At 43.0% G+C, this 22,774-nt stretch overlaps 2 protein-coding genes and 1 pseudogene across 8 annotated transcripts in view; 2 read left to right on the top strand and 1 right to left on the bottom strand.

Moving 5' to 3' along the window:
• The window catches only part of CCDC30 (coiled-coil domain containing 30), a 112,899-nt gene that overhangs the window by 23,157 nt on the left and 66,968 nt on the right, over window positions 1–22,774 (top strand). For all 7 annotated transcript variants that reach the window (XM_075554726.1, XM_075554708.1, XM_075554717.1 and 4 more), the window contains exons 6-8: window positions 6,843–6,914; window positions 20,637–20,752; window positions 21,626–21,724. In XM_075554726.1, coding sequence (XP_075410841.1) covers window positions 6,843–6,914; window positions 20,637–20,752; window positions 21,626–21,724 — 287 coding nt within the window. The remainder of the gene's footprint in view (window positions 1–6,842; window positions 6,915–20,636; window positions 20,753–21,625; window positions 21,725–22,774) is intronic.
• LOC142428887 (Golgi apparatus membrane protein TVP23 homolog B pseudogene) lies at window positions 9,621–10,300 on the bottom strand (annotated as a pseudogene).
• On the top strand, window positions 15,726–17,940 carry LOC142434817 (zinc finger and BTB domain-containing protein 39-like). Its single transcript, XM_075539408.1, has one exon. It carries the CDS (start codon window positions 15,814–15,816, stop codon window positions 17,938–17,940), a length of 2,127 nt encoding a protein of 708 aa, XP_075395523.1. The 5' UTR covers window positions 15,726–15,813.

Genomic DNA, 22,774 nt, shown 5'->3' on the forward strand with positions numbered 1-22,774 from the left:
CTAGCACAACATACCTATCAAAAAGTACCCAACTTGTTAAGTGGACACTTACCAGGACAGAAAACTCCTCGCATCCCAGAAACCTCTTTGTTCTCTCTGCATCCTCTATTGGTAATTGCATTAATTTAAGCTCCCATCAACATAATTAACAGGTTTTGGTTGCACATTACTTGGTCAATATTTAGTTTTCCCAGTGCTATTAATTTTACTTTTTCCAGTATGTAGTTATGTTAGGCCCGGTTGTCCAGGGAAACAAATCCAGTGACACCCATCGATGTGTAAGAGCTTTATATTAAGAAGTAGTTAAATATATATAAAGTAGTTATATATCAGTCCAACTCAAGCCCCTAAGTTCAAGGCTAGTCCATAAGTCTCTCTTCAGGCCATTGTAGTGGCCAGTGATGCAGAACGGTGTACGGGAAGCAGTGAAATCACAGGCCAGTGGGTGCAGATTCACAGGGATCCAAGGCTGGTGGGAACCTGGCAGGGTGCTGGCAGCTCTCAAGGTTAGGCAGCCCACCTGGGGCCACTCCTCGAGGCAAGCAGAGTTCCAGGAGGCAGGAAGGGAGAGGGTCAGAAAGAGAAGAAAGTTCTCAGTGTCTTCATGCTCATAAAAAGGCCACACCTGCAAGGAGGAATCTGCTGACCTACCACCTGACTAACTGGTCAAACTCCACCCCTGCCTAGAAGTGTCTAGTTGACATAATATCTGACCAGCACTGCAGTGTCTTTATTTAAATTCTGGATTTATTTTTCAATTCTGTGATGGCTAATGACATTAAAATTCCTTCCACTTATTTTTGCATTGAATATACAATTTTATGAAGTTCTTGCTCCAGTTTTGTGTACATTTTTATATTGAGTTCAATTTTTATTTTGTTCATTTGCAGGAGTTCTTTATATATTTTGGATATTAGCATTTTGTTATAAGCATTATGAATTTTTGTTTGATTGTGTTGTCATACAGATATACTAATATTCATCTTGGCAAGTTTAACAAAGTTATTCCTTAAGGCTTCTAGACTTTCATGTTACGCTTAGTAAATCTTTTTTTACTTCACTACAAGATTGAAAAGTTCACTTCTTTTTTTGTTGTTTTTTAAAATGTAACCAGTTCTTACACACAGACCTTATGTGACCCTGATTCAAACAAATTGTTGACATTTGTGAGGCAATAAGAAAATTTGCATATTTGTATGATTTATTTTTATTTTTCCTTAGTCACATATTCCTTAATAAGAAAAATATACTTTATGATTTCAAAATTGTAAAAATACTTGTATACTTCAAAAAAGGAGGTATGATGGTTGCTAACCAAAAGGCTGGTTATTCAAACCCAGCAGTGGTTCCACATGAGAAAGACATGACAATCTGTTCCCATAAAGATTATGGCTTAGTAAGTGAATGCAAGGTGTCGAAGGGACCAGGTAGCAGACACCAAGGAACAAAAACCATCATTGTGTGATCACCTTCCTCACATAAACACTGAAGACGAATGTGTGCATAAGTAAGTGTGGTGAAGAAGGCTGATAGTGCCCCGCTATGGAGAGATATAGCATCTGGGGACTTAAAGGCTTGAAAGTAAATAAGCAGTCATCTAGCCCAGAAGCAACAAAGCTCACATGGAAGCAGCACACCAACATGTGTGATCATGGAGGGCTGAGGGGTCCAGTTTCAAAATCTTATCACCATGAATGAGGGGAGTGCGTGATGGGGACCCAATGCCCATCTGTAGACAGCTGGACATCCCTTGCAGAGGGGTAGTGGGGAGAAGATGAGTCACTCAGGGTTAAGTGTAGCAACAATGAAACTCAAAACCTTCCTCTAGTTCTTGAACACTTCCTCCTCTCCCAATTATCATGAGCCCAATTCTACCTTGTGGACCTGGTTATACCAGAGGATGTACAGCGGTGCAGTAGGGATCTGGAAACACAGGGAATCTAGGACGGATGAACCCCTCAGGACCAGCAGTGAGCATGGTGACACCGAGAGGGAAGGGGGTGTAGAAAGGGGGAACCGATCTCAGGGATCTACATGTAACCTTCTCTCTGGGGGATGGGCAGCAGGAAAGTGGGTGAGGGAAGATGCTGGGCAGTGTAAAATAAGATAAAATAATAATTAATTAATTATTAAGGGTTCATGAGGGAGGGGGAAGCGGGGAGGGAGGGAGAGGTAAAAAAGGAAAATGAGGTGATTCCAGGAACCCAAGTGGGAGGCAAATTTTGAGAATGATGAGGGCAACGAATGTATAAGGGTGCTTTACACAATGGATGTATGTATGGATTGTGATAAGAGTTGTATGAGCCCCAATAAAATGACTTATTAAAAAAATATATTTTGGCCTAGAAAAGCCTAAGGGGCAGTTGTACTTTGTCACATGAAATTACTATGGTTGAAATCAACTTGATGATACCTAGTAACAACATTTTAAAAGACATTACCAAGAAAGTAAAAAGATAACCTATAGACTGGGCGGAGCTTGTAAACTATATGTCTGAGAAGAGGTTTATATCTAAAATGTATGAAGAAGTCTTACAGCTCAATAAAAAAGTGGAGCTTAAAAACAAGTCTCCAAAGATTTTAATAAACATTTCTCCAGAGAGATATGAGTAGCCAATAGACTCATAAAAAGACAGTCAATTTAATTAGTCATTAGGGAAATACAAGGCAAAATCACAACGGGATACCATTTTACATCCATTAAAAATAACCAAATAGATAATGACGAGTGTTGAGGGTGTAGGAAAATTATGAGAGTGCAAAATGATGCAATGACTTGGAAAACGGTGACTGTGGAGAGTCTCTCACAGTGTTAAGCAAACTCAGCAATTCCACTCGAACCATGTGACCGCTTCTAGCATCCTTAGCTGATTGTCATCAGGCAGGGGTTGGATGTGCCTCCACCTCCATCCCTTTTGACCTTATTGTGACAGCAGCCTTCCCTCCCATGGCACTCTACTTCTGTGGCTCATTTGGATGGTTCATTCAATGGCCTCACAGAACTCACAGAGGATGCTCAAGGCTTTGTTAGGAAATGGACAGGTTGCAATTCAGGTGAGCAATATTCAGGATATGGTTGTTTAGTCAGGACAGATTCTTCTCTGCTGTGCTTGCAGACAAACCTCAGTACGGCCCTCACCCACTTGGTCTGTCTGCTGTCCTGCTTGGGCAATGTTACATAGCTCTTTTAAGGCTGCCAATAAATCCCCAAAGGGCCTGCCCTTCTGCCATAAACCTCAGCCCAAAGGCACTCAACTCTAGCTCCATGGATCAGCAAATCTAGCTCCCTCGATCAAGCTCCTAGAGGTACCCCACTTCCCAAGTCAGCCTCCTGCCCGAAGACACTGAGCTTTACTTACTCTATGGTCTAGGGAGGTCTACGGAGCCTCATGATCTGGCTCTTGGCGCTGCAGCTTTCACTTCTCTGAACCAAGGAGGGTCATTGTGCAGTGATCTCAGGGTCCGACGGATGCACTCCACTTCTGGCTCTTCTCCCTTGCTGGTGGTAGGATCTTCCTTCTGCCCTCTTCCTGCTTCTGAGATGCCTGGTTTTATGGCCAACAGGATATGGCAACCACAATAAACTCTTAACAGTCAATTACAGCTGAATCACCTAATCCCCAACCTTCCACGCACACCTCTCTCTTGGTCCGTGGGTGGGGCTAACAGAGGCTATGGCTGGAAGAGCTAGAAGGCGCCCTGGTGGCACAGTGAGTTACACATTGAGCGGCTAACTGGAAGGCCAGGAATCCATACCCACCAGCTGCATCACTGGAGAAAGATGAGCCTTTAAACGCTTGCAAAGATTTAGATTTAGCCTTGGAAATATGCAGGGCAGTTCTACTCTACCCTATAGGGTTGCTATGAGTTGGAATCGACTCAGGCGTAGTGAGAGCTATATTAAATAATTTATTGCATTTCAAGTACCTACCCAGTGTAAAAGAAAACATATGTCCACTTAAAGACTTGTATGTGAATGTTCACAGCAACATTATCATGTTAGCCAAAAAAGTAACAATCAATTGTTCATCAATTGAATGAATAGACAAAATGTGGTATCGTCATAAACCAAAAAGAAAACAAACAAGATTTCTGCTACTGAGTCGATTCTAACTCACAACAAGCATACAGGCCAGGGCAGAACTGCCCTTTTGGGTTTCCTAGACTGTAACTCTAGACAAGAGCAGAGAGCCTCTTTTTCTCATGGAGCTTTAATGGTTTCCAGCTGCTTGCCTTTCAGTGAGCAGCCCAGCCCGTAACCGTAACCGTTATGCCATCGTCATGCTCGGCAGAAGAGTTAGCATGGTAGTCTTAAAGGCTAGCGTTAGAAAGGCCTACTGTGAATTGCAGAACTGCTAACTGGATGTGTTGGGGTTTTGTTTGTTTTCTTTTACTTTTCACTTATTCATATCTTTATTTAAGTGCCTCTACTTGTTTCACACATTCAGCAACATAAGCAGGTGAGGGAACTGCACCACGTTGTTCCTTTCCACTCACACTTTCCACATTTAACTTCAAAGGATTTCACATTTGAAAGCAGGGAGCTGAGATGCTGTGGGGGCTGGCTGTGTTGTTTTAAGCCACTAAGTTTGTGGTAATTTATGACTCAACAGTAGACATCTATTAAAGATGTAAAGGTGTAATGAAACAAAATGTCCCATAAGTTTAAAAGCTGGATTATATCCTGGCCCACCAAGCCCCGATGATGGTATTCCTGCTCAGAGCACCCAATGCAAAGAGAGGACCACAGGGCCAGCCCCACGATGAGACACAACGTCCCTCACTGTCCTATAGCGCTATGAGGGACAACACTGGAGACAGTGCAGGAACTGTGCCCAATCTGACCCCATCATGCTGGGGGGAAACATTAAGAGCAGCAAGGGGAGCAAAGTGATGAAATTCCCAGGGAATAGCAAAAATAGACTTTGGAGACAGCGTGGCACCCCATCAGAATCGACTGGAAAGCACTCCTAAAGGTCAACAAACAGACCTGGAACTATTTATAGGCTTTTCCTTTTTTGTCAGTGGCTTTCTTTCTGTTGTTGTTATTTTGTTGTTGGTTTTGTCTTCCTTTGTTTTGTTTGGCTTTGCGCTCATTAATGCCTCTGCATGTCTATCTAGATAGGATAGGCGGGATAAACAACTCAGAGACGAAAACAACGCATTCGATGGTTCTGGGGAGTACGGGAGAAAGGGGAGTGGGGAGAAAGGAAGTGGGAGGCAACCAATCCAGGGACAAGGGAACCACAAGTGAATTAAAATTGATGGCAAAAAGGGTGTATGATGCCTGGTGGGGCTTGATCAAGGGCAATATAACAGCAAGGAATTACTAAGCCTGAATGAAGGCTGAACATGATAATGGGACAAGAGGAAAGCATAAAGAAATAGAGCAAAGAACTAGGAGGCAAAGGACATTTATAGAGGTCTAAATACAGGCACATACATAGGTAGATATATTTATATATAATGAAAGGGAAATAGATCTGTGTACATATATTTATATGTAAGTATTAAGATAGCAGATGGGGGGAAAAAAAGATAGCAGATGGGTATTAAGCCTCTACTCAAGTACTCCCTCAACACAAGAACACTTTCTTCTAATAACCTGGTATTCCTTAATGCTCACCTTCCTGACATGATCGCTGAAGACAAAGTGGGTGCATATGCAAATGTGAAAAAAACTGATAACCCAGTTATTAAAAGACATAGTGTCTGGGGTCTTAAAGGCTTGGAGATAAACAAGCAGCCATCCAGCTGAGAAGCAACAAAGCCCACATGGAAAAAGTGATCATGAGGTGTTGATGGGATCAGGTGTCAGGCATCAAAGACCCAGAACAAAAAATCATATCAATGTGAATGAGGGGGAGTGCAGAATGGAGACCCAAAGGCCATCTGTCGACAACTGGACATCCCTTACGAAGGGTCACAAGGAAGAGACGAGCCAGTCGGAGTGCAGAATAGCACTGATGAAATGTACAATTTTTCTCTAGTTCTTTAATGCTTCCCCCTCCCACCCACTCCGCACTATCATGACCTCAATACTACCTTACAAATCCGGCTAGACCAGAGCATGTACACTGGTACAGATAAGAGCTCGAAACACAGGACAGATAAACCCCTAATGACCAATAATGAGAATAGAGATACCAGGAGGGGAAGTGGAGGGAGAAAGAGGGAATCATTCACAGTGATCTACATATAACCCCTTCCTAGGGGGTGGACAACAGAAAAGTGGGTGAAGGGAGGCAGTGGTCAGTATAAGACCTGGGGGAAAAGTATTTATAAATTATCAAGGGTTCATGAGGGAGGGAGGGTGGGGAAGGGGAAATGAGGAGCTGATATCACGGGCTCAAGTAGAAAGAAAATGTTTTGAAAATGATGGCAACATACGTTCAAATGTGCTTGACACAATGGATGGCTGTATAGATTGTGATAAGAGCTGTAAGAGCCCCTATTGAAATGATTAGTTTAAATTTGAAAAATGATGACCATCTCTGACCCTTGTTCCTGCTGCTGCTGCTGGTAGCAACAGTGGGAAAGGTCCTGTTATTAGGTGATGCCGGTAGGTTACATGGAGATTAAATCTGAGTTCCAGCTTTACAAAATCTCAGTTACTCCCATTGTTTACCAGAGCTCATTCTGCAGCATGAAATCTGTTTGGGAAAACAGGAAGCAACAATCAAGATCAGACTATCAGTGGTAGGAGAAATGCAGGCTATGCAGAAATCTTGAGGATAAGGATCAATTACCCAGGTGACAAAGTGTTTCAAGGAGATTTGAAATGTTATTATTAAACTAATATTTTTATTCTTAGACAAGTATTTTGTTTCTTTTTCTTTTAGATGCTGCACTTCAGATGGCGCAACTAGAAATAGAAGCATTGAAAGGAAATTTGATAAAACTCAAAGAAAATGGTGAGTCATTTTAGAAGATAAAACATTTAATAATAACATAAATAATAATATAAAACCCAAACAAGATCCACTGTCATTGAGTCAGTAAAAAATCCTTTAGAGCTTTATAAGATTGTATATCTTTATTTTTTTAATAAATAATTTTATTGGGGGCTCATACAACTCATCACAATTTCTATATACCTCCATTGTGTCAAGCACATTTGTACATTTGTTTCCCTCATCGTTCTCAAAATATGTGCTTTCTACTTGGTATCAGCTCCTCATTTTTTTTCTCCTCTTTCCTGTGCCCTCCCTCCCTCCCTTAAAGACCCTTGATAATTTATAAATTATATTATTATTATTTTTCCATGTCTTACATTGTCCAATGTCTCCCTTCACCCACTTTTCTATTGTCCATTCCCCAGGAAGGGGGTTATATGTAGGTCATTGTGATCGGTCGGTTCCCCTTTTCTCCCCCCCAAATTGTATATTTTTATAAAGAAATACAGAGGGCTTCATCTTCCTCCCATGGAGAAGCTAATGGTCTTGAAACAATTTTGTCATTTAACTCAACTCACTGCCATCAAGTCAATTCTAACTCATAGTGACCCTATAGCACAGACTAGAACTGCCCTTGTGGCCTTCCAAGACTATAAATCTTTACAAGAGGAGAATGTCTCTTCTTTCTCCCTCAAAGCAGCTGGTGGTTTTGAACTGCTGACTTTGTGAATAGCAGCCCAATGCCTAACCATTAATGCTCTGGTGAGTTCTTACTTTGTGATTAGCAACCCAATTTCTAACATACAGTATATTAAAAATTATGTATTTTAATAACATTTACTGTATTTATTAATATTACTACTATAACTGGTACTGCCACTAATACTTACTAATGAACAGATATCCTACCAGGCACTTTACATGCATTATTTCTAATCCTACAATTCCATGTACAGGCAGACTGGGGTTATGAATGTCCCATTACATACAACCTGTAGTAATAAACTAACCCTTGTAAAGCCTATCGTATTAAAAATTCAATATATATACAATGGCTTATCATAAGAAATGCAGGCTCCTTTACAACACACATAGGCATGTGAAAGTTGGACACTGCATCAGGAAGTAAAGCAGATGAAGGCTTCATTCCATCACCCGTGTCATTATCTCAGTTCCATTAGGTCAAACTCCAGAACCTGTGCTAACAGAAGTGGTACATATTTTACTAGGACCCAGACACCTTATCATGCATTTAGCAATACCTCATACATATTTAGTCACTGTGTGGCAATGTTCTTGGAAGTAATGATGAATCGGTTAAACTTGCCGTAGACTGACTATGAAATTTTCAGTCTACTATTAATAATATTATAATAAAATTGTGTGGCACAATGGCAACAGCCACAAAAATGATGAGAACTACATTAACAAGCTTTAAATAATTCTAAAACTAGGTATACCCCTTTTCACAACCTATGAATACACTTATAACGTGAAGCATTCATAAAACAAAATTTACAGCCATTGAGTCAATTCCCGCTTATAGTGATCCTCTAGGACAAAGTAGAATGCCCCTGTGGATTTCCAAGACTAATATATTTTTTGTTAAGCAGTAGAGTTTTATACAAATATAAAGCTAGGCACCTTCAAAGCAATCACTGCAACACTGCAGTAGCCATTTATTCAATTAAACAAAAAATCTCTTTAAAACATTTTTAACAAGATATAAAAAATCACAAAATAATCTGTTAATTAAAAGATTCCAACAAAATTTATAGTACCTACAACAGAATTTTGATTCCTATAACAGTTTGTGCATATTAGTTTAGTTTACAGTTAAATATATTGCTTTGCTTTAAGAAATATCATTAGTACAAACACATGGTTTGCAAGATCCCATTATAGCAAGAAGAAAAGATTCATTAAACAGAATGTCTTTAAGCATTTACTATGCCAAGTATTTCCACGACTATTCTCACTATGATGTATGAATAATTCTCTGAGTGGAAAAGATAAATTTCCTTTAGCCAAGGACCACGGAAGAGCTTCTAAGAAATTCCAAGGTAAAATGTGGCTAGCCTTTCCATGGAAATAAATAGAACAGCAGCAATCCCGACAAATCCCTTAAATAAAAGCTATGATAATTCCATCGATATGAATTAGGCCTTCAGACATATTACAATTAAAAATGAAATGTTGGAAACTCCAGTTAACACCACTGCCCCAAATAGGGTTTTTACCTTCTTGTGTACTTTTAGGATATGAATGATTACTAACATACAGTCAAACCAAAGTGATTATTCTCCATGGAAGTGTTTCTTTCTTCTAAAGATAATCAAGGTAAATAATATTCAGAGATACTGTAGAGTAAGAACATCCTTCTACAAATAAATATGAATCAAAATGCCAAGGTTTCCTCTGCATGTGCATATGAACACCAGCAGCCACATTCGTGTGGGATATATGGATAGTAGAAGACCATGTGCATGCACAAACACACCAGGAAGTAAATGCTGACGTGTTTCTAGTGGTACTAGGTCTTCAGTCCTCAACTTCTAGAAAGCAAAGAAAAACTTAGCATTAACACTACTTTAAAAACAATCACATGTGAAAAAGCAAACCCCAAACTGTTCTTTGCAACATGTACTGAACTCTCAAAGCTCCATGAGTCAAGAATGATTTCTGTTGTCCCCCAGTGTTACAGGCCACTTCAGCTTTCTCTCTTTAGGACGTCCGATCTTCTTCCAGGTTTTGTCTTAAAAACTGCTTCCCAAGATAAGAGGTAGCCATTCTGGTTAAATTCTTGCTGATGTTTACTCTACACCTGATCTAGCCATACAGGTGGGCACCTTGCAGCACACACCCATGAGAGCCACTGCCTGCCATTTTACTTGGAAGAAGAGAGCACTGGAGACAAATATCACCCACAGCACTGGACATGTAATAAATCCTAACCCCAAATCCCAAAATGCTTGATTCAGTTTCCGAAACAGTTTTGCTTTCTGGAGAGGCTGCCTTTCTGGTCACCAACACCCAATGATTCTTTCCATCTTTGTCGATATGATTCACCCGCACAGGCCAACCATTAGTCTGGCCATGACATTCTTCATTGCCCCAAACTCATAAGAATTGATACATGTGAATTACGGTACCAGAGGTGAAGGATTTTGAAAGTGATAGATAGGTTTATTGTGCCAACTAGGCCTCCATAGGGAGAAGTTTAATCAGGACGCAGCTTGATTGGAGTGTGACCAAGGTTCATGCTTTCTGAGGCCTACTTCCTACTCCTTCTCCCTGGCGATCCCACCAGTGTGCTGCTGCTGAAGCTAATTCTTTGCCTCAACTGTGTGCTGCACTACCTGTGCCCTGAGCCAACCCATGGATCTTGTCGCCTTGCCATGCATCGCTAGAGCTTGAGGCTCCTTAAAGACCTGCTTTGCGACTCTGCTGGTGGATTGTGTTGCTATGCATACCTCGCTAGAGTTTGAGGACCTGGGATCTCTATGCTCCAGAGCTACTGTCTGTTGCTTCCCGACCCTGCTGTCTGATATCTGTGGGCTGACTCTGCCTGCCTTGCTCGAGGACAAACTCCTTTGTCTGGTTCCTTGACCTTGAACCAGCAACCTGCATCAGTTGAAGGACCTTTCCTTGAAAGTGAGTTGAAATGAGCCCTCTGTACAGCTGCATGGACTAATTAGCTGTAACATTCCTTCTCACTGTATATAATAATAAATGTCCTGGTTTTGTTTCTCTAGAGAACCCTGCCTGACACAGATGCTATAGCATATACAATTCCACAGCAACAGTAATAGTAGCCAAAGTTTGTGAGTGCTTACATAGGTAAATATGTCTGCTATATAGGTGTGGGCGGCCATATGAGAGTATATGAATGTATATATAAGGAAAACTGTGGGCATTTATCTATGGTGATAGAAATTAGAAAGTGGCTACAGGGATGGAGGACAGGTAGGAATAAAGAATTGACTGGAAAGGACATGAGGGCACTATTCTGGAATGATGAAAATGTTCTTTTGTGGGGAGGGAGGGAAAAAAGATGAGCTGATACCAAGCGCTCAAGTAGAAAATGTTTTGAAAATTATGATGGCAACATGTGTTAGTATAGGTAAACTAGAGAAACAACTCCACAGAAACTCATATGTGTATAACAGAGCGTTTTATATACAGAGTACGTGTACTTTCAGAAACCATCCCAACCCCATCCAGTCCAAGCTCATAAGTCCAACTTAGCCCATATGTCCGACAGCGATCAGCAAAGTCCTCCTCAAATTCACAAAACACACACAATGATGCCGACTGCAGGTGGATCACAACCCAGTGGGTCAAAAGTCTTTCACTCCACGGGCAGTGTAAGCATCTCAGTGCTGGCAGGGGTCTCCACGCGGCTTCTCCAGCTCCAGGGCTGCATCAGGGTAGGTACATGTGGCTTCTCCTCAGGGATGTCCTGCAGGATGTGGACCTTGCCAGCTGAGGCAGAGAACTAGCTAAGGTAGCCTCACACAGGTCCCACCATCAGAAAGCAAGAGACAAGAAAACTAGAAAGGCAAGGCTCACCGAGTCATTTATCTCTCCGCCCTTCAATTAATCCCACATGTGTTTATCAGCTAGGTTGGCACAATAAATCTTAACTATCTCGGAAACATACATACAAATGTGCTTGATAAAATTGATGTATGGATTGTTATAAGAGCTGTAAGAGCCCCAGGACAGATGAACCCTTCAGGACCAACAGTGAGAGTGGTGGTACTGGGAGGGAAGGGGTGGTAGAAAGGGGGAACCGATCACGGGGATCTACATTTAACCTCCTCTCTGGGGGGTGGGCAACAGAAAAGTGGGTGAAGGGAGATGCCGGGCAGTGTAAGATTAGATAAAATAATTTATAAGTTATTAGGGTTCATGAGGGAGGGGGTGGGGGAGGTGGGGGAAGGAAAATGAGCTGATTCCAAAAACCCAAGAGGAATGTGAGTTTTGAGAATGATGAGGGAAACAAATGTATAAGTGTGCTTTACACAATTGATGTCTGTATGGATTGTGATAAGAGTTGTATGAGTCCCTAATAAAATGCAAAAAAAGAAAAGAGGAGGAAAAAAATGATTAGGGCAAAGACTGTACAGATGTGCTTTATACAATTGATGTATGTATATGTATGGACTGTGATAAGAGTTGTTTGAACCCCTAATAAATTGTTTAAAAAAAAAGAAACTATAAAAGAAAGAGTTGTATGAGCCCCAATAAAATGATTAAAAAATGTTCTTTTTAGAAGAAAAGTTCACAGGTATATAAATATGTTAGAGTTCATTGAACTGAACCCTTATATGCATTATATTTTATATAAATTTATCAATTAAAAAGATAATAGTATATGGCATAATTTTTAAAATACTTTTATTGGCGGCTCTTACATCTCATCACAATCCATACATTCCTCCAATGTGTCAAGCACATTTGCCCATATGCTGCCATCATCATTTTCCAAGCATTCTCTTCCCACTTGAGCATCTGATATCAGCTCCCTATTTCTTCCCCCTCCCTCCTCTGCCCACCATTCCTCACGAATGCTTGATAAGTTATAGATTATTTTTTCCTTATCTTACATTGTCCTCTGTCGCCCCTCACCCACTTTTCCATTATTCATCCCCCTGGGAGGGGGTTCTAGTTGATCCTTGTGATCAATCACCCTTTTCCCCCACCCTCGCCTAATCCTCCTGGTATCTCTACTCTCCTCATTGGCCCTGAGGGGTTTATCTATCCTGGATTCCCTGTGTTGCAGGCTCTTATCGGTAGCAGTGTGCCTGCTCTGGTCTAATCTGATTTGTAAGGTGGAATTGAGGTCATGATAGTGGGGTGAAGGAAGCACCAAAGAGTTAGAGGAAAACTGTGCGTTTTATCGGTGCTATACTGCACCCTGATGGGCTCATCTCTTTCCTGTGACCCCTCTATGAGGGGATGTACAATTGTCTATAGATGGACATTGGGTCTCCACTCCATGCCCTCCTGTCCCCCATTCACATGGGTATGGTTTTATTCTGGGTCTTAGATGCTTGATACCCGATCCTATCAACACCTCATGATCACACAGGCTGGTGTGCTTCTTTCAAGTGGGCTTTGTTGCTTCTCAGCTAGATGGCTGCTTGTTTATCTTTAAGCCTTTAAGAACCCAGACACTATATCTTTTGATAGCTGTGCACCATCAGCTTTCTTCACCACATTTGCTTATGCACCTGCTTTATCTTCAGTGATTGTGTAGAGAAGGCAAGCATCAGAGAATGCCAGATTGTTAAAACAAAGTGTGCTGTGTTAAGAGAGTACTTGAGTTGAGGCCCAATGTCCATCTGAAACCTTAATTTTAAAAATATAGATGGGAGCACATAGTTCTATTCCCCTCTCTATATATGCACATGCCTGTATTTAGGCCTCTATAAATGTCCTTTGCCTCCTGGTTCTTTCCTCTATATAGCATAATTTTTAAATTTTAATGTTATATATGTATGTATCTATCTATATAAGCATAGGATTAGATAGGGAAAAGGATATATATATTTAGTGAGATTTGGGGTGATTTATGTATGTGTATTTCAGTATGGTTCAAAATATTAAACTTTAAATACAAAAAAGAATGAAATGGAGGTTATAATGAGAGAAAAAAGATGAGAAGAAAATTAATATAAGCTAAAAACAAACAATAAAGAAAAGATGAAATGTTAACATAACAAAAAAAATAGATAAAAGGTGAAAAAGTGGCTAAAAAGGATACAACCAGACCTCATTTTTTTAGTTTTTAAAAAGTTTTTTTTATGTTTGTTTTTAATGTTCTTCAGTGTAAAATCCAGGATAGGTAAATCTATAGAGAAAGTAACTGGATTAATGGTTCCTTGGAGGTCTGGCAGGGAGGTTGCTGGGAAATGGGAGCTGATAATGATGAGTAGGTCAATGAAGAAAATGCTCTAAAACTGTTTGTGGTGACGATTGTACAACTTTCTGGATGTGATTGCTATTGAATCATATTATTTGTAAATTATATGCCAATAAAGCTGCTGAGGAAAAATTAAAAATAAAACCCTTTTAGTGTAAATTAGATGAAGATTTACAGAGCAGACTCGCAGTTTGATATTCAACTATTCATACATATTCTGTTTTATCTCATTCATTGTAATCCCCTCAGTGTAATATCATCCATCCTTACTTCTTCTGTTTCCTATACTCATATCCCCTTTTTGTCTCATTTTCAAATGCTTCTGAACTTTTTCCTTTAGTAAACAATGTTGCCTTGATCCCAGTGGCCAACCATTCTAAGATGTGCGCACATCAAGTGCTATTGCCCCCTTCAAGACCCGTCTATTATTTAGCTGAAAATTGAGCCACAGGGTTAGCAATTCCAGGCCCAAAGGGCGACCAAGGACCACAGTCTTGAGGGTCTTACCAGTCTTTATTTGACCAGCAAGCCTAGTCTCCTCCATGATTTTGAATTCTGTTCCACATTTTTCTCCCACTCTATGCAGTCCCTTTCAGAGCAAATTGGTAGTGGTAACCAAGCGCCATGTAGTTCTTCTGGTCTCAAGGTTGTGAAGATGGAAGCGCATATTTTTACAATGTACTTGCAGACAGTATGCGTTTTACAAATTGAAGGTTTTCGATAACCCTGTGTGAGACCCATTTTTTCAAAGCATGTGCTAACTTATGTCTCCGTGTCGTGTTCACAAGATCTCAAGCATTCGCTTAGTGCTTTTACACATTTACTAGCATATTACCCAGCCCAAACCCAACTACTGCCAATGAGTTGATTGTAACTCACAGTACCCCTACATTGGGTCTCCAAGGCTATGGATCTGTACAGAAGCAGCTAGCTTCATCTTTCTCGTGCAGTGTCTGATGGATTTGAACTGCTCACCTTGAGGTTAGCAGCCCAACCTGTAACTCACTATTGGCACCATAGTGTAGTGTAAACATACCTTTACATGCATTGAGAAACAAACAAAAAACCTTGTGACTAACTTTCTTGTGGCATATGTATTGTTTCAGTAGTCTGAAGCCAAATCTATACCTTTACCAAGAAACAGCTACAGATTCAGGGAAATTACAGGCAGAAAATCTGTATCATTGAGACATTGGTTAGATCTGGAAACAGCAGATCTTCATGTGAGCCCCTGAGAGCAGATCATCATTTAATGGTCAATGGTACAGACAGGAGGATGGTTTTAACTTTATTTTTTATTTTAAAATCATTTTATTGGGGGCTCATTACAGCTCTTATCACAATCCATCCATTGTGTCAAGCACATTTGTACATTTGTTGCCATTATCATTCTCAAAACATTTGCTTTCCACTTGAGCCCTTGATATTGGCTTCTTATTTTTCCCCTTCCTCCCTGACCCTCCCTCCCTCATAAACCTTTGATAATTTTTTCCCCATGTCTTACACTGATCGATGTCTCCCTTCACCCACTTTTCTGCTGTCTATTCCCCTGGGAGGGGGTTATGTGTAGATCATTGTGATCAGTTCCCTCTTTCTCCCCCCAGTTTCCCCTTACCCTCCTGGAAGTGCACCTCTCAATATTGGTCCTGAGGGTTTATCTGTCCTGGATTCCCTGTGTTTCCAGCTCTTATCTGTACCCATGTACATGTTCCGGTCTAGCCAGATTTGTAAGGTAGAACTGGGGTCATGATAGTAGGAGGAGGAAGCATTAAGAAACTAGAGGAGGGGACGGCGGGGGGCGCTGCGGGCCGGGGCCTTTGTGTGAGGCGGCGGCGATGGTGCTCGGGGCCCCGCGGAGCCGGGATCCAGCAGCCTGGTGATTGTCGTGGAGTACGTGTATGACGCTTGGCGCTGGGAGGAGAAAAACAGATTCCTTGGTGAGATGAAACGTGCGGATACGGAGGCAACTTCGTAGGAGCTGCTAAGATGGGCATGAGGATCAAGCTGCAAAGCACCAACCACCCCAGCAACCTGCTGAAGGAGCTCAACAAGTGCCGGCTCTCGGAGACCATGTGCGATGTCACCATTGTGGTGGGGAGCCGCTCCTTCCCAGCCCACAAGGCTGTGCTGGCCTGTGCAGCGGGCTACTTCCAGAACCTCTTCCTGAACACTGGGCTTGATGCCGTCAGGACGTACGTGGTGGACTTCATCACTCCGGCCAACTTTGAGAAGATTCTGAGCTTTGTCTACACGTCAGAGCTCTTTACAGACCTGATCAATGTTGGGGTCATCTACGAAGTGGCTGAGCGTCTGGGCATGGAAGACCTCCTCCGGGCCTGTCACTCCACCTTCCCTGACCTGGAGAGCACCGCAGGGGCCAAGCCCCTGACCAGCACCAGTGAGAGCCATGCGGGTACCCTGAGTTGTACCTCCGCAGAGCCCCCCCACCCCCTTGGAGAACTCCGAGGTGGTGTGGAGCACTTGGGTCCTGATAGAACCTATGTGCCGCTCAATGATGCTGGAGCAAGCTACAAAGAGGAAGAGAAAGCTGTTGCCAGTGACACTAACCATGGCCTGCCACCGCCGCCGCCACCAAAGACAGAAGACCGTGTCGAGGCCCCAGCTCCCTTCACATCCGCCCCCAGCACAGTGACCCCGCTGGGCCTGGGCACTGTCAGCATGGGCATGCAGACCAGCATGAGCTCCTGCCCGCCATACAAAGTTCAGAGCAATGAAGACTTCAGTAAAAGCAGCTTCTTCGCTGCTGACAACGCAGTAGACGTGACCACGGGGAGCAACTGCGTTAGCAACAACGAGCTGTGCAAAGAGCCGAGCTGTGGGCAGATGGCGGAGTTCCAGCTGGAGGACCTGGGGGATGATGACTTGCAGTTCGAAGACGCCAATGAGGAGATTGGCACCGCCGAGGAGGTGATCAAGCTGAGTGATGACAGTGAGGACGAGCTGGCCTTTGGTGAGAGTGAGAGCCAGGAGAACAAGGCCATGCCCTGCCAAGTGTGCAAGAAAGTGCTGGAGCCCAACATCCAGCTGATCCGGCAGCATGCTCGTGACCATGTGGACCTGCTGACGGGCAACTGCAAGGTGTGTGAGACCCACTTCCAGGACCGAAACTCCCGCGTGACCCACGTCCTGTCCCACATTGGTATTTTCCTCTTCTCCTGCGACATGTGTGAAACCAAGTTCTTTACCCAGTGGCAGCTGACCCTCCACCGGCAGGATGGCATCTTTGAGAACAACATCATTGTCCACCCCAATGACCCACTCCCTGGAAAGCTGGGCCTCTTTGCAGGGGCGGCCTCCCCAGACTTGAAATGTGCTGCCTGCGGGAGGGGATTGGCCAAAGATTTCCACGTGGTCCGGGGCCACATCCTTGACCATCTAAACTTGAAGGGCCAGGCTTGCTGCGTCTGTGACCAGCGTCATCTCAACCTCTGCAGCCTTATGTGGCACACGCTCTCCCACCTTGGCATTTCGGTCTTCTCCTGCTCCATCTGTGCTAATAGCTTTGTGGACTGGCACCTCCTGGAGAAGCACATGGCCGTCCACCAAAGCCTGGAAGATGCCCTCTTCCGCTGCCAGCGGTGCAGCCAGAGCTTCAAGTCGGAGGCGGCCTACCGCTATCACGTCAGCCAGCACAAATGTAACAGTGTCCTGGACGTGCGGCCCGGCCTGGGCCTGCAGCACTCAGCTCTCCAGAAACGGAAGCTGCCGGCTGAGGAGTTCCTGAGTGAGGAGCTAGCTCTGCCGGGCCAACCCGGCAACAGCAAGTACAGCTGCAAGGTCTGTGGCAAGAGGTTTGCCCACACCAGCGAGTTCAACTACCACCGGCGGATCCACACGGGCGAGAAGCCCTACCAGTGTAAGGTGTGCCACAAGTTCTTCCGAGGCCGCTCGACCATCAAGTGCCACCTGAAGACGCACTCCGGGGCCCTCATGTACCGCTGCACCGCCTGCGGTCATTACAGCTCCACCCTCAACCTCATGAGCAAGCACGTCGGCGTGCACAAAGGCAGCCTTCCCCCGGACTTAACCATCGAGCAGACCTTCATGTACATTATCCATTCCAAAGAGGCAGAGAAGAGTCCGGACAGCTGACTGGGTCCCAGCAGAGCCAGGGGGGCCCCTGGCCCACAGGGGGCTGCCCCTGGGGGCAGCCGGGACACCGATTTCCCAATGGCTCCTGGTCCCTTCTTGGCTAAACTTAGAATTTTGCCTTGCTAAGAATTCTGTTCGGTGTTGTGTCCGAAGAAGAAACAGAAAGAAAGAGCACATGAGCTGAGTTACTGAAGCAATGACCCGCGCACGCTTACCTCCATTACCAGTTCTGGCCCACCAAGGGCTGTGTGTTTGATTCCACTGAGGCGGGTTCTAGGATCCAATCAAGCAGTTGGTGGCAGCTAGATCCCATTCTCTGGCCTCTCTTAAGTTTTCATTTACCTGATAGGTTTTATGCTGCTAAGAATCCAGCCACAGCCTCATAGACGAGAGAGATGGGGAGAGGTTTTCTCTGTAGGTATCGCTGCCAGACCTCCGGCCAGGACCACCGATCATGAGAAAGCTCTTGGAAATGGAATTTTCTAGAAAAGACAAGTCAGCAAGGCGGCTGGCCTCAGGTCCTCAGCAGGGGAAAGGTGTCAGATGAAGGTGTCTGCCTATCCTGCGGCCCTGATGTGCTAATTGAACAGTGAGAAGATGGTTTGGCAGCTGGATCCAAAGGGGGACAAAGCTTCCCACTGAGAGGAAGGGGTCAGTCCTCACCAGCCAGCAGTGGTAGCATCGGAGGACCCGAAGGGAGCTTACGCTCTTCTCATTTCCAAAGAAAGATGATTTAATAGAATGTTGGCCCTGGAGGTCAGACCTTCCCATGGGGTGAGGTGGGCAGCGAGCCACTCATACAGTCTTTGTCATTTTGGCCAAAAAAAAAAAAAAAAAGAAACTAGAGGAAAGTTGTATGTTTCATCAGTGCTGTACGGTATCCTGACTGGCTCGTCTCTTCCTGTGGCCCTTCTGCAAGGGGATGTTCAATAGTCAACAGATGATCTTTGGGTCTCCATTCTGCACTCCCCCTCATTCACATGGATAGGATTTTTTGTTCTGGATTTAATGCCTGATACCTGATCTCATCGACACCTCGTGATCACATAGGCTGGTGTGCTTCTTCCATGTGGACTTTGTTGTTTCTCAGCTAGATGGCCGCTTGTTTATCTTTAAGCCTTTAAGACCCCAGACACTATATCTTTTGATAGCCGGGTGATGGTTTTAACTTTAACTCCAAAATTCTGTTCACAACACCAGTTTGGTCATGTATGGGCCTTGTTGCCAATGAGTTGAAGGCAGTGTCTTAGAGTGTGTAAAGTGAGCAAGGGAGACAGTGGTAGAAGGAAGCTAGTTCTCACAAATTTTAAACATTTAAATGTTTAAATTTTAAACATTGATCCACAGCCTGGGAACCGCAGGGAGCAGTTCTACTCTGTCCTCTAGGGCTGCTGAGAGGGGGAGGCTAGGTTCCTCTGGAAAACCCCCTGGAGAAGGTTGTCTGCAGTCCTTCTTTCCACTACCCCGCCCCCCGCCCCCGTCTCCTGCCCCTCCACACAGCCATTGAAAGAAAGAAAGAAAAATCCCTCCCTCTCTTTCCCTTTCTTGTTCTTCCAACATGGGCCCTATGTCCGTCTTGCGTCTCTCTTGGGTATGTCTGTGTAGTTCCCCATCTGGTCCCAGTCCAGGAACCCCTGGAAGGGCAGGAACTTGTCTCATCCATCTCTGTCCCCCATGGCCCAGCCCAAGTGTGTGCTGGGGAGGAGTGGTGAGTGAACTGAGAGAACTCACCACCTACGCCCACCGCCCAGGTAACTAACTGCTTGTGGCCCAGTGGGCAGGAAGGCAGCAGGGGGAGCCCAGGCCAGGTCTGAGTGACATGGCCCGGCCCTGGGCAGGTGCCAGATCGGTCACTCTCATTCTTTCCAGATCACAGTTCCCCCAGGGAACAGCCCGGAACCAGACACCCAACACCCACCGGCACTGGCTGGTTGGGCCAGCTGGCCCTAGGCAGTGAGGGTTTCGGGGTGGGGGAGCACCGAGAGGCAGGATACCTGTCACCAGCTGCAGAGACACCGGGCCAGCAGCCCAGAGAGGGGCCCCGAACACCATACACACATAAAAAAGAAAAAAATATATTTTAAGGATTATTTTATAAGATTTTAAAAGATTATTGTTATTAGGGGTCTTGGAGTTGATTTTAGGCCCAGAGTAAGAAGACAGGCTAAACTATTTTAAAGTTCCAGATCCTGGAAGAGCCATTATTGGTAGAAACCCAACACTGAAAATGCCTATTCCATTACTCTGGTGAGGGAAAATACAAATTTAAAATCTGTTTTGATCAATTAGTAGAATATTCTAGAGCTGGGCTTCAAAATCTAGTGACACCACTGTACAGAGACTCCACTGTACAAAGTAGCACATGTGAGAGACATGGTAGGACTGACAAGAAGGGCAGGGAACAGCACTCCCTTCAGTTTTAGAGAAAAGAGCCCTGATGGCATAGTGCATTACACATTGGACTGCTAACCTTAAGGCCAGCTGTTCAAATCCACGAGGTGCTTTGCAGGAAAAAGATGAGGCTTTCTGCTCTTGTGGAATTACAGCCCCAGAAACCCACAGGCATAAATTCTACTATGTCCTATAAGGTTGCTATGAGTTGGAATTGACTCGATCCCAGGGGAAGTTTGTAGAACTAATGCCTCCAAATAAGAACTTTAATTCAGTTGAATAAACTGTTTCCTCCTCTGATTTAGGGTCGGCTGAACTACAGAAAGCAAAGGAACATAATCAGAGACTGAATGAAGAAATTCTGGCCTTAAGAAACCGGGTTCGATCACTTAACTTAGAAAAAAAAATGCTTGGGGCAGAGGTAAGATATTGAGTGTATTTGTTAGCATTTCTTTCAGTGTGCATGTGGTGACGTTCAGCCACTAGGCTACACATAGCTGCACATCACAGAAGTTGGTCATCAATGAGGATTGACACTAGTGGCCATAGCATTCCAAACAGAATGGTTTTACTAGCCACACTTGGACTTAACTGGATTTTGTATGTTTTTATATTTTATACATTTTGAATATTTATGCTAATATATGGCTATTGTGTTGATTTAGGAACTTTTCCTTTTAATAATGGTTTATGTAAGTAGTTTATACTTAGCACATTTACCAAATAGAAATTATTATTACATTGAATAAGTTTGAAATCACTAGTACTAAAACCCTTAATTATGTTACAGTTCATAGCAATTTCTTCTTAACAAAAAAAAGTTTAATAAGCATTTCCAAGTTCTGGTTAAATGATGTATTCCTCTAATTTTAGTTTATACCGATTTTGCATTCATATTTCTAGTGTCTAGAATAATGTCTGGTATGTACAAGGTGCTCAAGAAATTGTTTTAAATGTGAATAAATGAAGACTGAATTGTCTTAGACCTTGCAAATGTATATACTTAGTGCATATTTATTAAATTTTTACAAGTCTATTACATATGTACACATATACATGGGTGAAGGATACATTCCAAATCATATTATTTCTATAAAGGAAAGATATTGTGGGGTAAGGGTATGTGAAAGAAAGTAGCACTTTTGGGTCTCAAGAATACTTGCATGTTTGACTTTTATAAGGAGAATGGATTCAGGTATTGCTTGTGTAGTTTAAAAGCAAAGCAATCTCCCTCCTCCAAAATATAACAAACAAAACTGAGACGTCTATAAGGTGCTTACTTTTTTTTTTCAAGGTTGAAAGGCTTAAAGGAAAGATTCATGACTCTCAAAAGAATGAGCAAGTTGGAAACTACTCCCCTAGAAAAATTGTGGGTGCTGAACAGGAAGTACAGGTATTTTAAAGTTCTGTTCTTTCTGATTTCTCTTAAAGGAACTATACTTTTACAGAGCACACATAACACTTGGTAATCATCATTTGCTTCTCTCTTCTTATTAAACTGTCTTCTATGAGCCAATGAGAATAGAGGAAGTAACTGGAGCACAGAGAGTCTATTTCTGTTCCCCTCTACTCTGGAGGGCGGAGGAGAGAGACATTAGAATGGAATTGTTTAAATAAAAGAGAATCTTACAAAGATGCAACCAATCTAAGCATTTTTAATTATCAAAGAGTTAATTTATAGACCGCAGCAATGTGGAGAGGAGTGACAACCACAATGAGTGTGGCAAAGACCTTCAAGAATAATAGTGTTGTGGTTCCGATATGTACAGTGTCTAGTCTCTTCAGTGTGATTAACATCTGAAGTGATTGGCAAAGGGGTCAAATGCAAGATAGTTGGAAAGAAGTGCAAATGTGTTAAGACATTTTAAGACATGCAGATCATAAGGCTATTCAGCTTTGGGGCTACCTTTCCTCTTACATACCTGTAATGAGTGCCATCCCAGTATTTCTGAGGGCATGTCCCACACAATAGCTTATTCTCGTTGTAACTCTTTAGTTGGACCCTATAGCCCAGACCTCTTAAGTATCAAGAAAACAACAACTGCTAAATTTCTTGGATCCCCACTTAAAAAACAAGTCTCATTCTGTATCCCAAAACAAACAAGCAAGTCAACAATGTATTTGTGTAAAAAAAGGTGCAAACAAGCAGCAAATAAAAAATTGAGAGAGCATTTTCAATAATTTGTACAAAGTTACTCCCAAAGGACCCAGTGATACTCTCATTTAAAGTACCGTATATACTCGAATATAAGCCGACCCGAGTATAAGCCGACATACCTAATTATTACCTGGGAAACCAGAAAAACTGATTGACTCGAGTATAAGCCTAGGGTGGAAAATGCAGAAGCTATTGGGGAGTTTCAATAATCAAAACAAATGAAAATAAAATTACTAAAAATTGAGACATCAGCGGGGTAATGTATTTAAATACTTATTTTAAATT

The sequence above is a fragment of the Tenrec ecaudatus genome, chromosome 1, assembly GCF_050624435.1.
Source record: "Tenrec ecaudatus isolate mTenEca1 chromosome 1, mTenEca1.hap1, whole genome shotgun sequence".
In the NCBI taxonomy this organism is placed as follows: domain Eukaryota; kingdom Metazoa; phylum Chordata; class Mammalia; order Afrosoricida; family Tenrecidae; genus Tenrec; species Tenrec ecaudatus.

Bases quoted from the DNA above. Each gene is read 5' to 3' on its own strand.
- LOC142434817 (XM_075539408.1), top strand. From the start codon at position 15,814: ATGGGCATGAGGATCAAGCTGCAAAGCACCAACCACCCCAGCAACCTG.